At 38.7% G+C, this 16,052-nt stretch overlaps 1 protein-coding gene across 3 annotated transcripts in view; it reads right to left on the reverse strand.

Moving 5' to 3' along the window:
- The window catches only part of COL14A1 (collagen type XIV alpha 1 chain), a 202,419-nt gene that overhangs the window by 21,767 nt on the left and 164,600 nt on the right, over positions 1-16,052 (reverse strand). For all 3 annotated transcript variants that reach the window (XM_012753817.2, XM_012753816.2, XM_012753819.3), the window contains exons 41-44: positions 15,326-15,379; positions 14,444-14,515; positions 6,711-6,746; positions 5,642-5,708 (exon numbers count right to left, since the gene is read on the reverse strand). In XM_012753817.2, coding sequence (XP_012609271.1) covers positions 5,642-5,708; positions 6,711-6,746; positions 14,444-14,515; positions 15,326-15,379 — 229 coding nt within the window. The remainder of the gene's footprint in view (positions 1-5,641; positions 5,709-6,710; positions 6,747-14,443; positions 14,516-15,325; positions 15,380-16,052) is intronic.

Here is a 16,052-nt window from a genome sequence, read left to right on the forward strand (position 1 = left end):
AGTCATTCACAAAAGTCTGGGAATTCTTAAAGGGAAAAACTCAATTTTGAGCCCTCCATTTTTAGGCCATGTTTTAAATAATCACATATTTATAGAAGAGTTTTTTTTCTATATTGGAATAAAACAGAAAACACCATGAAATCTTTCTCATGTGGTCAGTCAGCCATATTAAGATTTATCCATTATGTTTTCATAATATAATGAACTACTTATTTACATTACACACTTGCAATGAAAAATCTGCAAAATAATACAAAATACAGGTGAGCTTTGGAAGCATGCTACTACAAAAGTGACTAATATTCAATTTCCCTTTTATAATTTATTGAACAGTTACATTTAACTGGTAAATTCTCTCTCTCTCTCTCTCTCTCTCTCTCTCTCTCTCTCTCTCTCTCTCTTTCTCTCTTTCTCTCTCTCTCACACACACACAAACACACACACATACTTAGTTTGGGAAATATAATACAAAATTTTAAAAAGTTAAAATACAAGGAGCATCACTACTGTGTCTGAATTTAGTAACTTTGTACTCTGTTTGCCCTGATAATTTTGTCTAAATAAAAACTCTTCCAAGTCCATAGAGGTCTCGACTTCATGCTTCCCCCAGGATGAGATTTGGATTTATCTCAGAACCACAGATAGAATTTTAGACTCATCCAATAGGGCTTTCTTGGACATCTGCAGGGCTCCCCTGGCCTAACTCCCAAACTTCCTTGGATTAAAATAAATATGGTGGCAGAGAGTTAAGATGGCTGACTAGAGACATTGCATGTTGGACTGTCCCAGCTGGAAGGTAGAATATTATACTGAGGAGAGCAGGGAGGAGTCACAACTGAGGTGTGGATCACAGAAAGAGACAACAGAGATGTCTGGAAACCCCATAGTGAAAAAGCACAAAGCTAAGAAAGAAGAAGATAAGAGTGGGGAAGATAGTGGTGTAGATCAAAGTCAGAGAGGCTTGGAATTGAGTGAAAGGATATCCGGGCACAAGAAGCTCCAGAGACTCCTGAGAGACTCCTTGCAAAGAGGCAATCACCATGACACATGGTCATCAGATTGGCCAAAGTTAACACGAAGAAGTAATGCCTACGAGTTGAAGGCAAAAATATCAGGTAACTTACAAAGTAAAACCCATCAGACTGACAGCAGATTTCTCAGCTGAGACCTCACAAGCCAGAAGGGATTGGGGCCCCATTCTCAACCTTCTCAAACAGAATAATGCCAAGCCTAGAATTCTGTATCCTGTAAAACTAATTTTCTTTTATGAGGGAGAAATAAAGACTTTCTCGGACAAGCAAACACTGAGGGAATTTGTCAAAACCAGACCTGCCCCGCAGGAAGTACTCAAATCTGCATTATACATTGATCAGCACAATAGACACCCACCAGTATAAAATCACCCAGAAGCTAAAGCTCAGAGCCCATATGCCATACTGGCTGGAGAGGTAAAACAAAGCAAACGGTAAGGTTCTACTACTCAACAGGATGAATGGAAATCCACCCCACTTATCAATTCTTTCAATAAATGTAAAGGGCTTGAACTCCCTACTCAAGAATCATAGGCTGACTGACTGAATATATATATATATATATATATATATATATATATATATATGCCAAGTACCAGTGTCTCTAGGAAACACATCTAACCCAAAAGAATTCCTTCAGACTCAAAGTGAAGGGAAGGAAAACAATATTCCATGCAAATGGAAGCCAAAGGAAATCTGGTGGAACCATTCTCATATCAGATAACATAGACTTCAAATCAACAAAGATGATCATTATATAATGGTAAAGGGAGCAATTCAACAAGAAGACATAACAATCCTAAAATATTTATGCACCTAACACAGGTACACCAAGATTCATAAAGCAAAACCTATTAGATCTAAAAAAAGTGATAAACAGTAGCATTATAATAGCTGTGGATTTTAATACCCCACAGAGAGAACTGGACAGATCCTCCAAGCAGAAAATAAACAAAGAAACACTGGACTTAAATGGAACTCTAGAACAAATGTGCCTAACAGGCATTTATAAAACTTTCTGCCCCAAAACTACTGACATACATTTTTCTCATCAGCACATGGAACATTCTCTAAGATTATCACATGTTAGGCCACAAAACATATCTCAACAAATTTTTAAAAGTATAAATTATACCATGTATCTTTTCAGACCATAATGGAATAAAATTAGAACTCAATTCCAACAGAAACACTGAACTCTACACAAAGTTATGGAAATTAAACAATCTACTGCTGAACAATTATTGGGTCAAGGTGTAAATAAAGATGAAAATAAAAAGATTCATCAAACTAAATGACAAAGGGGACAGAAGTTATCAAAAAATCTGTGGGGTTCAGCAAAAGTAGGACTAAGAGGAAAATTCATAGCCTCGAATGCCTACATCAAAAATACAGAAAAATCACAAATCAACAATCTAATGAATCATCTCAAAGAATTAGAAAAGGAAGAGCAAACCAATCCCAAACCCAGGAGAAGAAAAGAAATAACTAAGATCAGAACAGAACAAAAAGAAATCAATAACAAAATAATTATACAAAAGATTAATGAAACAAAAATTTTATTCTTTGAAAAGATAAAAAATTGACAGACTTCTTGCTAGATTAACCAGGAACAGAAAAGAAAGGACCCAAATAAGCTCATTCAGAAGTGAAAAACAAAATATTACAACTGACACCACACAAATACAAAATATCTCTTTGAATATCATAAAAATCTCTATGCAAATAAACTTGAAAATGTTGAGGAAATTAAAAAATTCCCTAGGCTCAATCCTCCCTAGGCTCAATCAGAAAGAAATACAACTCAATAGAAATACAACTCAATACACAAATCAATAGCATTTCTATACCCTGACAAGAGTCAAGCTGAGAATCAAATCAAAGACTCCATACCTTTCACAATAGCAACAAAGAAAATAAAATACCTAGGAATATATTTAACCAAGGAGGTGAAAGATCTCTACAAGAAGAATTACAGATCACTAAGGAAGGAAATTGCAGAGGATATAAACAAATGGAAACACATATTATGCTCATGGGTTGGCAGAATCAAGATTGTTAAAATGTCTATACTACCCAAAGTGATTTATAGATTCAATGCAATGCCCATTAAAATACCAACATCATTTTTCACAGATCTAGAAAAAATAATTGAATGCTCCATATGGAAACAGAAAAGAGCCTTAATAGCAAAAGCAACTTTCAGCAAAAAGAACAAATTGGGAAGCATCACTTTACCAAACTTCAAGCTATAATACAAGGCTATAGTAACCAAAAAAGCATATTACTGGCACAAAAACAGAGACATAGGCCAATGGATTAGAAAAGAGAATCCAGATATAAAATCATCTTCATATAGTCGTCTGATCTTTGACAAAGAAGACAAAAACATACAGTGATGAAAAGAATCCCTAGTCAATAAATGATGCTGGGAAAATTGGATAGTCATATGCAGAAGATTGAAACAGGATCCTTACCTCTTACCATTTGCAAAAATTAATTCAGGATGGATAACAGACTTAAACCTAAGGCATGAAACTATATGAGTTTTAGAAAAAAAATATTGGAAAAACTCTTCTAGATATCAGCCTAGGTAAAGAATTTATGAAGAAGACCCCAAAGGCAAATGCAGCAACAACAACATTTAATAAATGGGTCTTGATTAAATTAAAAAGCATCTGCACAGCCAAGGAAACAAGCAATAGAGTGAATAGACAACCTACAGAATGGGAGAAAATATTTGTATGTTATACATCCCATAAAGGGCTAATAACCAGAATCTACAAAGAACTCAGGCAAATCAGCAAGAAAACATCAAATAACTCCATTCAAAAGTGAGCAAAAGGCATGAACTGAAGCTTTTCCAAAGAAGATAGACTAATAGCCAATAAACATATGAAAAAATGTTCAATATCTCTAATCATCAGAAAAATGCAAATCAAAACCACAATGAGATATCACCCAACTCTAGTGACAATGGCTTTTATAAAAAAAGTCCCAAAACAATAGATGCTGATGTGGATATAGAGAGAAAGGAACCCTCATACACTGCTGGTGGGACTGTAAACTAGTACAACCTCTATGGGAAAGTAGTATAGAGATAACTCAAAGAACTAAAAGTAGAACTACCATTTGATCTAGCATAAACATTACTGGGTATTTAAGCAAAGAAAAAAAGCCATTTTATCAAAAAGACACTTGCACTAGGTTGTTTATTGCAGCAGTATTCACAATCCCAAAGATGTGGAATCAACCCAAGTGCCCATCAATTCATGAGTGAATTAATAAAATGTGGTGTATATGTATATTATGGAGTACTACTCAGCCATAAAAAATGGTGAACATTAGTAACCTTTTGTAACAACCTGGGTGGAGCTGCAGCCCATTCTCCTAAGTGATGTATCACAAGAATGGAAAAACAAACTCTACATGTCTACATGTGCTCACTATTAAACTGGAACTAATTAAACTGGAACGCCCATATGCACAAATGGAAGTAAAACTCAATGGAAATCAAGCAGGTGGGAGGCGGAAGGAGGGGATGGATGAAATCATACCTAATGGGTACAATGCACACTATCTAGGTGATGGGCACACTTTATAACTTTGACTCAAACTGTAAGCAAAGCAATTCATGTAGCCAAAACATTTCTACTACTGTAATATTCTGAAATAAAAATAAAAATAAAATAAAATAAATATAACGTCTAAGCTGATAACTTGGGTAATGTCAACCCTGAGGTGGAGGGTGCTAGTGGGGTGGGGGCTCAAAAGCAGAGATAGGCTAGAACTAGGTGGGGTTGAGAGGACTATTTCATCTCTACTTGGCCTCAAATTTCCTGAAACTAAACGAATTACTGGCGAAGAGAAGAGCCCATGTGAGTAACCCTCTGGTTAGTCAGTGGGTAGGAAGGAAATGTGCAAATTGGGAGTACATACAGAGCTGTCGTAAAGCTCGAGTTTCAAACGAAGAAATGGAATAAGTGTTGTATCAAGTGTGTTCTGAGATAATTACTGGCACAAAGCTCAAGTGTCATATCAAATGTCACATCAAACCTCTCCTGTGTGTGCGTGTGTGTGCATGCACATGTGTGTGCATGTATTTTGGCAGAAATCCTAAAGAATAAAGGGAAGTACGTTAGGCTAACCAGAAGATAACAGATATGAAATGGATATGAAGGAGACATTGATTTAAATCTTGCGAGTTAACAAAAATCAACACCATGTTATCATCTTTTTGAAGGTGGATTCTGAAGATGTAGTCTGGCAGCTCTGAAGTGCTGAGAACTTGCAAAAAAAACATATCCATTCGGAGAAATGAAAAAGAAATAGAAGATTTGATCTGGGCAGTCGTGTTAAATATACATGCGCAAATAGACAGTTCTTGGACCAATGACACAGAGGAATTTGGCTTTTGTACCACTGATTGAGCTCTACAGTAATTTGTAATGATTTCCTAGATGGATCAGTGAAGGCCATTTGTAAAGCTTACTTGTCCTCACAAGACAAAACTTTGCAGGAGTTTTCCCTAGTCATAATTCTCATGGGAAAGACAAGCTCCTGTTTGGACGAGTAATGGGAAATGACCCCGTTAGCTATAATGCACTTACTCTGTATGAGCTGTTCACATACTTGACGTGCCACTGCTCTCACCATGGCTTGGGACTGCAGGTCGCCCTGGATGAGAAAAAAATCATACTCCTGACTTATCCACAACCCAGCCACATGGCCTGTACTTCTAAGATAGGGATCTGACCTGCCCCATTGTTCCCTTTAGGACTCTTTGGCTCCTAGCAACAGGTAGGACTGGCCACCATGGTGCACGCAGAGAAAGAGTTAGCAATTTGACATTCATGGTTCAAGTTTCCTCAATGTCCATATTAGATCAATGAGCTCAAGTATTTCTGGTCCCAGATTCTAAAAAATGTAATAGTTTTGAAACAAACCCATATGTATTTAATGCCTTGTTTACAGGTCTTTAGAGCTTATAAAATATGGCACTTTCTCCAGCAGTGGCTCATTTTAATACTAATAACAACCTAGGGGAAAGATGTTAAACCCATTTTATAGCCAAACAGCATTAAACACATTCCCTAAGGTTTCACAGAGGTACTGGATGAACCTGAGGCCACTGCTATTTCCACTATAGCCAATGGCACAATTATATCAGCAGTTGAACAATTTCTAAAAGGAGAGAGAAGAGCCCTCAATTAAAGTGGCTTAAGTTTGGGGGCCAGTTCTTCGATTCTATGCCTGCCATTGTCTTCCTGGGTGCCACCTTTGGAGCATCAGGAAACACAGGAGCCCTATGCTACGTACAACCTGGCATTTGTATAGAGCGTTTACTTTTCTGAAGCCCTTTCACATCCATTATATAATTCTCTCATCAGATCCACTTTGTGAGTTAGATGAGTTTGATTCTTCCCACTTTATCCTTAAAGAAATGAGCCCAAAGTCATTGAGCTGGATGGTAGCAGGTATGCAACTAGAAACTAGCTCTATTGACATCCAGCCCACAGGGGTTTTGCTACAGGAAAATGTGCTCACGGTCAAATGAGTTGGGGAGAGGGAAGAAGAGGGACATCAATGAATGACCATAGCAGCCATCCTTTATCAGGCTTAGGCAATGGTAGGTGTGCAACCTTCTAGGGCCAATAAACAGCGCCATGGGGTACGTACTCGTTCTCCTCGTTCCCCCTTTGGTCCGGGGACACCCTGCAAAAATAAAAAAAATTGTCAAGTTACTTATGATACTGCACTCAGCTAAGAATGATAATGTATCTTTTATTAGTTTATTAAGGCATTTTACTTAGCTCTAGTAATTCAGCAGCAAAAATTGTTACACTACAACAGGAAACAGCAACCTGTAATCCCACCACACATAAATAGCTCTTTTTAACATTCTACTCCTCCAGCCTTTTAATGCAGACCATGGTATTCTATGGCCACAAAAGTGGAGTCGTGTGGTAATACTGCTCTGTAACATACATTTCACTGAGTAGGTCCTTCGTGTCTTTCCACGCTAAATGCCCTGTATGTATTGTACTATTCTACTGAAACTTCATAACTTACTTCACAAATCTCTTCTGAATAGTTATTTTAATTTTTTAAGGAGTATCTGTAAATAGAAGGAAAATATGTCCTCTCAGTTTAGGAATTCAAGTAATAGATGAAATCCCACAGACTTTCTGTCCAGCATTATGGCACACGATTCTCCCTAATGTTCCCCAATATGGGAGCTCATATTTACATGAATTCTCAGCTGAATTGTTGTTTTATTTTGTGGCTTAGCTATTCTTTGACCAGCAAGAAACTTTCCTATTACTGTGAAAAACTTACTGAAAAAAAAGTGGTGTTTCCAGTGTTTCTGAAATGAAATTACACTTGTAATGCAAAACACGTGTCTTCAGAAGGATTTCATATTTTTGCTTCAACTCTGAGGCAATGTTCATTGAACAACATTTTTACAGCCACTACTAAAAGGAGAGTGAATGGAATTTATAAATGGCATTTGCCACGTTGTCAGACTGTCTCCAGTTGTTACTTCAATCTCAACAGATTCAAAACCAAATTCAGTATCTTCTCCAAAATCTTCATTCAGTTAACAGTTACCGAGACTCAAAAATTCTGGTTTCAACCCACGGTATGCAGGTAAACTGGCTTTCCAGTAAAAGAAAATGCCTGGACTTGTAGTGTTTGCTGATTTCAGAGGTGCAAATGCTCTTACTACTGCTAAGTTCAAGCTATTAATACAAATGTGCTGTCACCGAAGATGGGGTTGGGCAGGAAAGAGAAGTGCACAATCCACCCTCCTGAGCAGATACAAGTGGCCCACTAATTCTCTTTCTTATCTCCTTTCTTGCCTCTCTCATGTCTGTTCAGTACACACACACACACACACACACACACACACACGCTACAGACACTTTTTTGCATTGCATTGCAATTCCTCTCATATTTATTCCCTCTATTTCACCACTCAGGTGTTACCAGGGCATGTGCAGCATCCTTCTAGCTGACTCTCTTAATGAAATCTGTTCCTCCCCATTCATCCTCCATATAACCAATATACTCATCTTCCTCAGGTACCACCAGCACACAACACAGAAAGCTCAGTGACTATCGATGGATGACTGCTCTTCCTCTATTTGAAATCACTCAGTGATTTTTGGACATCTATGTGACAAAGCCAAAGTTTGTGAATACAATATTTTGTAATTTAGTCCCAGCCTCTCTACTTCCTACTCCCCAAAGTTACAATTTCTCGTTTTCACAGGCCCAGTCTACTTGGCATATGAACAATTTGAAATGCAGGAAAAGTATTAAGCATAAATCTTATAAATTAAGTACCAACTGTGGGACTATTTTGATGCAGTACTTAGTTTGAGTATCAGTTATTTGACAGCAGAGTTTTGTTATTGTATATATTTAAATACAAGTCAATGCATGGATTTCTCTTTCTTCTATGTAAATAGTAAGATCCCTAAAACTGGGGACAATAACTTATATTTCCTTTGCAAGATTATTTCGACTCTGTAAAGTACAGTCGGTTCTTAAGCTATTTTGGACCCTGGCAGTCTGTGAATCTCTGAACAATGTGATGGCGTCTCTGTCTATATAACAGCAGAAATAAACATATGTGCATGCACACAAAAAAATAATAACTTATATTGCTTTTTATTTCCAAAAACGCTTTTCAAGTATTGGAAGAAAACACACACACACACACACACACACACACAAACCACACAAATCAGCAAAAAAAATAAATACTCCACATTAAGAAACTATAAATACTAGTCATTAATACTTAAGCTGCTTTCCCATGTCCCAAGCACTGTTCTTGGTGTCGTCAGCATGTTAACTCAGCTGGCTCTTATAACAGCCCTGTAAGATTCACTTATTTAATCTTTATAACACTCCCATAAAATTAACTAATTTAATCCTTATAACATTTATGCATGATTAACATGTTTATCCCCTACATTAGCCCTATGAGATATTACTTCCATTTTACAGACTGAGAAAATGATGCACTGAGAGGCTAAATCACTTGCCCAAGGTCACACAACAAGGAAGTGGAAAAGCTGGGACCTGAACCTAAATTCTGGACTCTGAAATCTGTGCACAGCCCGAGTACACTCTATTGCTCCACTGAAAGAGAATACTGATTTTTCTCAGCAAGTCTGCTAGTCCATATCTTCTATTCCAGTGAAGATAATATTTTTTGCTAACTAAAATAAAACAAAACAAGCAAATATACCATCCCAAAGCCCAACTCTGATAATTCAGAATTAGGTTTCAACTTGAGTCATTTTTTAAAATCCATTTTATCGTCTATATTTTTATTTCTGTATCATTATGCTTTTTGACATTTTCATTCCTATCATTTATTCAATTGGCTTGTTTGAAAATGTTTCAAATGTAGAGCAGGGGATTATAGTGCAAATCTGACTGATGTGGTAAATGGACAGCAATAGTTATTGGCAACTTCTGGTATGTAAAGATGGATCTGTTTAATTGGGCTGGAAATTTCTCAAATTCAGTCTCATGATGCTTATTATTAAGTAGCTAATAGACACAGTTAGGCTGTCTCAGTGAAAGATCTTTTTAGTGAAATATCTGTACAGCAAGAAATTATTTTTTATTCCAACTTCTCTGACATCTTTGATTTTTACAAAGCAAAACGAAAACAAAATAAAAATTCCTGAGCAAGTGAAGGCCCATAACTCCACCAAAGTATGCTTTGAGGGAAAACACATTCCCTGCAGATGGTAGGGAGGAAAAAGTGGCACATTTTCCTTTAATTTCAGGAACACGTGAAATGTAAAGAAAAGAAAATACAGTAGCTACATTCATAGATTCACAGAAATGTAGTGCTGAAAGGAAGATAAATGATCTCATGGTCCAAGTGCCACATATTAAAGATGTCTGTTAAACAAAATCAAAACAACTTAGGCTGGTTCTAAAGGTCTTCCATGACCTGACCCCTAATCTATAAGAGCAATCTCCTAATACCCTCCTGAACATCGGCCTTTCTAGAATGCAAACATATCTTCTTCTTTTTTATGTTCAATAAAAACATCTTAAGTACCTTTTATGTATCAGCTATTGAGCTGGGGTCTAGGAATACAAACATGAGAATGATAAAATTTCTGTACTGAAGGAACTCTCACTTCAGTGGAGAGACAAATATGAACAGTTGAAATGAAGTCCCTAACAGCCTATGAAGGCAAGGGTGGCTTTGCACAGGAGGTGTGCATTCAAAAAGAAAAAAAAAAACCAAAACACCCTGGAGCTCACCAGATGGTGAAAGGAGGAGAAAGCGACCCAGACAGGCCAAAGGGCATCCCAAAATGAAAAAAAAAAAAAAAGAAACACCATGGCATATATTTGGGGAGCTCTAACTAGTTTTGTGTGACTCAACCCCAAGGGAAGGGATGATAGTAAACAAGTTGGAGAGGAAAGTAAGAGCCGTGGTGAAGGGCCACACCCATTGTGCTGCACATTTGGGACCCATCCTCTCATCGAAGGGATCTGGTGAGGAGACTCAAGCCAAGAAATGACACATTGGAGTTGTACTGAAACATACTCCGGAAGCTGGATAATGAACTAGACCAGGGCTAGAACAGAGGCCAGTGCCAATTAGAGTTTTTGTGATAGTCTTGGTGAGAAGTGAGCAGGGCCTGAAAGTAAATTTTGTTAGTTGTGATGGAGCTAGAGAGAGTTGAAAAATAGTAAAAGGTACAAAAAACAGGGAGTGCCCTATGTTTCCCTATGTTTTTCTACAATCTCCGCCCAAGCATTGCCATTTTTCTGTCTCTGTGGGTGGGAATCCCACCATATTCCTAGATCTCATCGAAATGCTGCCTCTTTCTGGAGTGCTACTCACACCCCTCTGCTTAGGAAGCACTCCCACCCCATCTCTCTGCCTCTCTCCCCCTCTCTCTCCCCAGCTTCTTCTCTCCTTCCCTTCCCCACCCCTATCTAATCCCCGCCACCCCTAGAACTTTCATAGCAACTTCCCTGTCTTCCCTCAAGGCATTTCACATTTTTTTGCCATTTATTATAGCTTCTTATATAAAAACCTCATTCTCTTTAGATTTTCACGAATGTGGAAAAATGTCTTGATCACCTTTCGTACCTCTCACAACCCCTCCCCACCATGTAATCTTGTATATATTGTACCTACCCACGAAATATTTTTAATAAATGAACTAGAAAATGGATGTTATGGAAGGCTAGAAGATTTGCTTAAGTGATTTGGCTCACATAGCTAGTTCGGGTCACGTCAAGGCCACATCTAGAACCCAGGTACCCTGATTTCTGATGCAATGCTCTAGCCTGGACATATCTGGCTGGCTAAATAGCGGGGAGCAGCCCTCTTTTGCAGGTGCTTCATCATTATCTGCCACCACTGCAGAGGAAGGACCACATTTAAGCCAATGCTTAAAACTCAGGAAGGAATTAGGACTTCAGCAGCAGCAAAGTACATTCTGCCCTGGGGAGCAAGCAGCTGAAGGCAGAGTGCACGAAAGCAAGCGTTTCTGGCACAAGCTGTAGGAAACACATTGCTATTTTCAGTCTGTCCCTCTTGGTCTCTTTCCCTCCTGCTTTCCTAGACAGAGACATCCATGGGAAATCAATCAAGGCCAAACACCATGCCACGGAGCCTGCTGTAACAGTCACACCAGCCGGGCAGCCAGCAGGCATCTGGGAGCTGGCAGCCCAAAACACAGGGAAAAATCTGGGCTGGACAGTTCAGAGAACAACTTGCTTTTGAGAGGAAATCTCCAAGCCTACTGTGGTATCCCTACCCAGTGCCTAGGGAACAAATGGTTTCTGCCTCTGATTAAAAGTGCTGATGCATGAGGGCTCCACCTGCCACCATCAAGGGCCCTTTTTCTGCTGATTTATAACAAAAATAACATTGTTAGCAAGGGTTTAATTTGTGGGAGAAGCTTATCGATATTTCTGTATGCCCCATATTTAGAGTCTAACCCAGGGCCACAAAAGGCCAGGTGGATCAGCAGGGTGCTGTCACACTTAGGGAAGTCCACACGTCCTTTTAACTTCCTGAGGCCCTCAGAGCCTGCCCTTCTTTCCTTAGCCCTCTCCCATTCCATCCCTCTTGGATCAGGATCAATCTCTGGCTTGCTCTTTCCTAGCTTTTGTTAAAAGAAACTAGTTCTAGGAGACGCCATTAAGAATAGGAACCATTAAGAACCTCATGCACAAATATGTTTTTTGTCCAACCAAATTAACCTAGTTCTTTGGTATTTTCTTATTTTATTTCTGGATGCTTCAGAGTCTTTGATATCCTAAAATTTCCCACGACTTTCTGAGAAACAGATTTAGCATGCACTGTTTCTGACACTTCTTTGACCAGGACCCCTTGCTCTCTAAGCCCTGTTGACATATTCTGGAACTCTGGTTCCCAGGAGCACATTTTGGGAAGCAGACTGAAGCCTAATAGCAGAGAGTGTATTTTTAAGCTTTTTTTTTTTTTTTTTTTTTGATCTGGTATGAAATGGCCTAGAATCAAATGAATAGATAAGCTTGCAGTGGAAGAATGGTGGAGACAAGAGCACGTATGTGTGGTGTGTGTGTGTGTGTGTGTGTGTGAGCACTCACACATGTGGGTGTCAGTGTATGTTTCTATGTATACGGTCATACTTGGTAACATCTTTTAGGATAAAAAGAATGTGTGAAGATAAAGCAGTTAAAATGTTTTCTTCTGTGACCCCTTACTCGTCTGATTTGAAAAGAGGAGATCTGAAACCGTTTTGGACGAAGAGAGTATACTTGGAATAAGTATATGGCCTTCTAAAGTGACTACTAAGGACAGCATTTATTTGGATGTGAAAATTAGGATGCATTTGCTAAATTCAAGATGCATGTTTGACGTGCGTACCTTGTATGGGTCTGCATCCCTGCATACATGTCATATGAATCACAGCCTAGAAAAAGACTCTGAGTATGAAGCAATTTTATTAAAATGAGTTTTGAGAAGAAACAGTAACAAGACTACCTGGATGGTTATAGGAAGAGAGGTATCTTTCTGAATGAGAACTAACATTTTTATCATATCTTTTTCACTATGGTAGGCAGAAAAAAGGCCCCTAAAATTTCCATGCCCTAACCCCCAGAACCTGTGACTATATTACCTTAAATGGCAAAAGGGACTTTGCAAATGTGATTTAGTAAAGGACTTAGGGATTACCCAGGGAGATTATCTAAAATTATCAATGTAATCACATAGGTACTTAAAAGCAGAGAACCTTTCATGGCTGTGGTCAGAGAGAGGTGACTACAGAACAAAAGCCAGAGAGATGCAACTTTGCTGGCTTTGAAGATGGAAGTGGGCCACAAGCCAAGGAATGTGGGTAGTCCTTAGAAGCTAGAAAAGGAAAGAATATAGATCCTCCCTATAGCCTCCAGAAAGGAAATACCAGCACCTTGCTTTAACCCAGTGAGATCTGTGCCAGACTTCTGGCCTACAGAACTGTAAACATAAATTTGTGTTTTAAGCCACTGAGGTTGTAGTCATTTGTTAAGCAGCAATAGAAATCTAATCCATTGGCTTCTTCTACCCTTGTCCATCAGATTTCAGTGTTCCACAAATTCTTACTGTGTTTTCATCAATACCTTTACATATTTCAACTGTTTTAGTTTATGGATGCAGACTTAGTATTTCACAGATAATACCAGAATGCTGACTGACACCTACACTTAGAAGGAACAACTTGCAAGTCACCAGAAGATGCCAAGTATGGCCCCAGAGACCATGCCATGCAGTTGGCTCATTTTGCAGATAAGAAAATAGGCCCAGATGTGTTCATTTGTTTTTCCCCATCCTGTCCCTCCCACTGATCACATTTAAACACCAACCTGAGACTTAGAAACATAAAAATGGGAGGCGATGAGTTCTGTTCATTATGCTTTCATTTATACCACTGTTCACTTATGTGTGTGTGTTTTAGTGGGAGAGTCTGTCTTGTTGAATTTAGAAAAGAAAAATCTATCCCACTCTGATTAAACCTTGAACTTCTCAAGCCTTGTATTTTTCCCCCATGGGAACCAGGCTTGATTAACACATAGCTATCGCACCAATCTCTGCAAAGATGATATTGAGTTTACTTAGCCAAATACAGAAAAAACAAGCAACAGAAACATATATAAGCAAAAGCACGACTGCTTATTCCGTTAGGACCATCTGTCTTTAGCAGTGACATGTGCACAATCTGATTTTAATCTTTATTCTAGGAGCTTCTCCAATTTCCTTTATGGATTCCCATGGAGCCCAATACTGAATAAGTATTTCTGACCAACAGAGATGCTGGTAAATTTAAACACACAAATAAATGTGATGACTGGGCACACGTCCTGACCAGCTGCGATTGCATACTTACAGGCGGTCCCAGGGCGCCTTGGGGTCCCACGCTTCCTGTAATCCCTGGGACCCCTGGAGCTCCAGGAATGCCCTAACAGAGAAGCAGGAAAATAAAACAAAGTGAGGACTCACTCATTCTCATCAATGGCAGCTAACTTTCAAGCAGGAGTAACAAATATACACCATGGTACCTTCCCTCCCCCTTATCACCAAGGCTTTAGGATTCATTGCTCATTCCTGTTCCCACCTACCAAAAACGTAGAAAAGCCTTTTTTTTAAGTCTCCACACTATAGGTTTGGTGTGGTTCTTTCAAATTCAAGCCTTATCAGTGTTTTAAAAAAACCTAAATCAATGCAAGTGATCTTATGGTAAAGTGGCTCAGAGATAGAATAATCAAGTTATATGGATATATTATTTTTTAAAGATGTTTTAGGGAGAGTTGTCTACCAAGAGATGAGTTGTTATATACTACAGAAAATATAGCTGCCAAGTGAAAGATCTGGTAAAAGAAAATCTTTCAAAAGAAATAAAATGCGGCTAGGTGTGACGGCTTACACCTGTAATCTGAACACTTTGGGAGACTGAGGTGGGAGGATTGCTTGAGGCCAAGAGTTTTAGACCAGCCTGAAAAACATAGAAAGACCCTATCTTTAGGAAAAAAAAACAAAACAAACAGAAAAATTAGCTGGTGGTGATGGCATACCACTGTAGTCCCAGCTATTCGGGAGGCTGAGGATTGCTTAAACCTAGGAGTGTGAGGTTGCAGTGAGCTAGGTGGATGCCACTGCACTCTAGCCTGGGCAACAGAGGAGGCCCTGTCTTAGAAACAACAAAAAAGAAAGAAAAGAAAGGAAGTTCTATAATGCAGAGTAGGTCCTAATAGCTTCTGGAAATACTTACAATTGGCCCTGGTGGTCCCGGAGGGCCAGAGGAACCATCTTTTCCTGGAAAGCCCTGGGGAAAAGAAACACAGTGTGTGTCAACTAAGCAGTTTCTTTATAGACTTTCAGAATAGGCTCACCTAGTTCCTTTTTAATATTTTGGGGTCAAGTCTTGCCACTTGCTCTGAACTACCAAGGATGCACTGCTTTTAAACTCTTCCTGGGAATTGTTCTTGGCAAGACTTCTATGTCTGTTGGCTCCGTTAAATTGTCCAATACAAGAATTTTAGGTGTAAGAAATGTCACTCATAAACTTCAACAGGAACTGGCTTCCAGAAAATGTTTTTATTAAACTAAGCATAACAAATGAGAAGGGGGCTCAGCTGTTGGTAATTAATGACTGGACAAAAAGATGAATTAGTGCCTTTCATGACCTGAGTCTTGGGCAGGTATCTATATTACGTTAGGAACACTACAATATCTGCAACTCTGCAACTGTTTAGCGGCAAGCTGGAGAATAATACAGGGGGATTTCCTGCTGTGATGATTCAGTTTTGACTGCTGGGCAGATTTGTTGAATGTGTGTCATCCCAGGCTTACAAACACATACATGTTTGCTTCCCATTCCATGGCGGAAGAATTTAAAGCAGAAAGCAAATGATGTTCTTTATAAAAACATCTTCCTAAATTATTGAATATGTGTGTGAGTTATTTTTATATGAGTGTTAAAAAACATAACAGCTGGA

Source organism: Microcebus murinus, chromosome 7 (genome assembly GCF_040939455.1).
Source record: "Microcebus murinus isolate Inina chromosome 7, M.murinus_Inina_mat1.0, whole genome shotgun sequence".
Lineage (NCBI taxonomy): Eukaryota > Metazoa > Chordata > Mammalia > Primates > Cheirogaleidae > Microcebus > Microcebus murinus.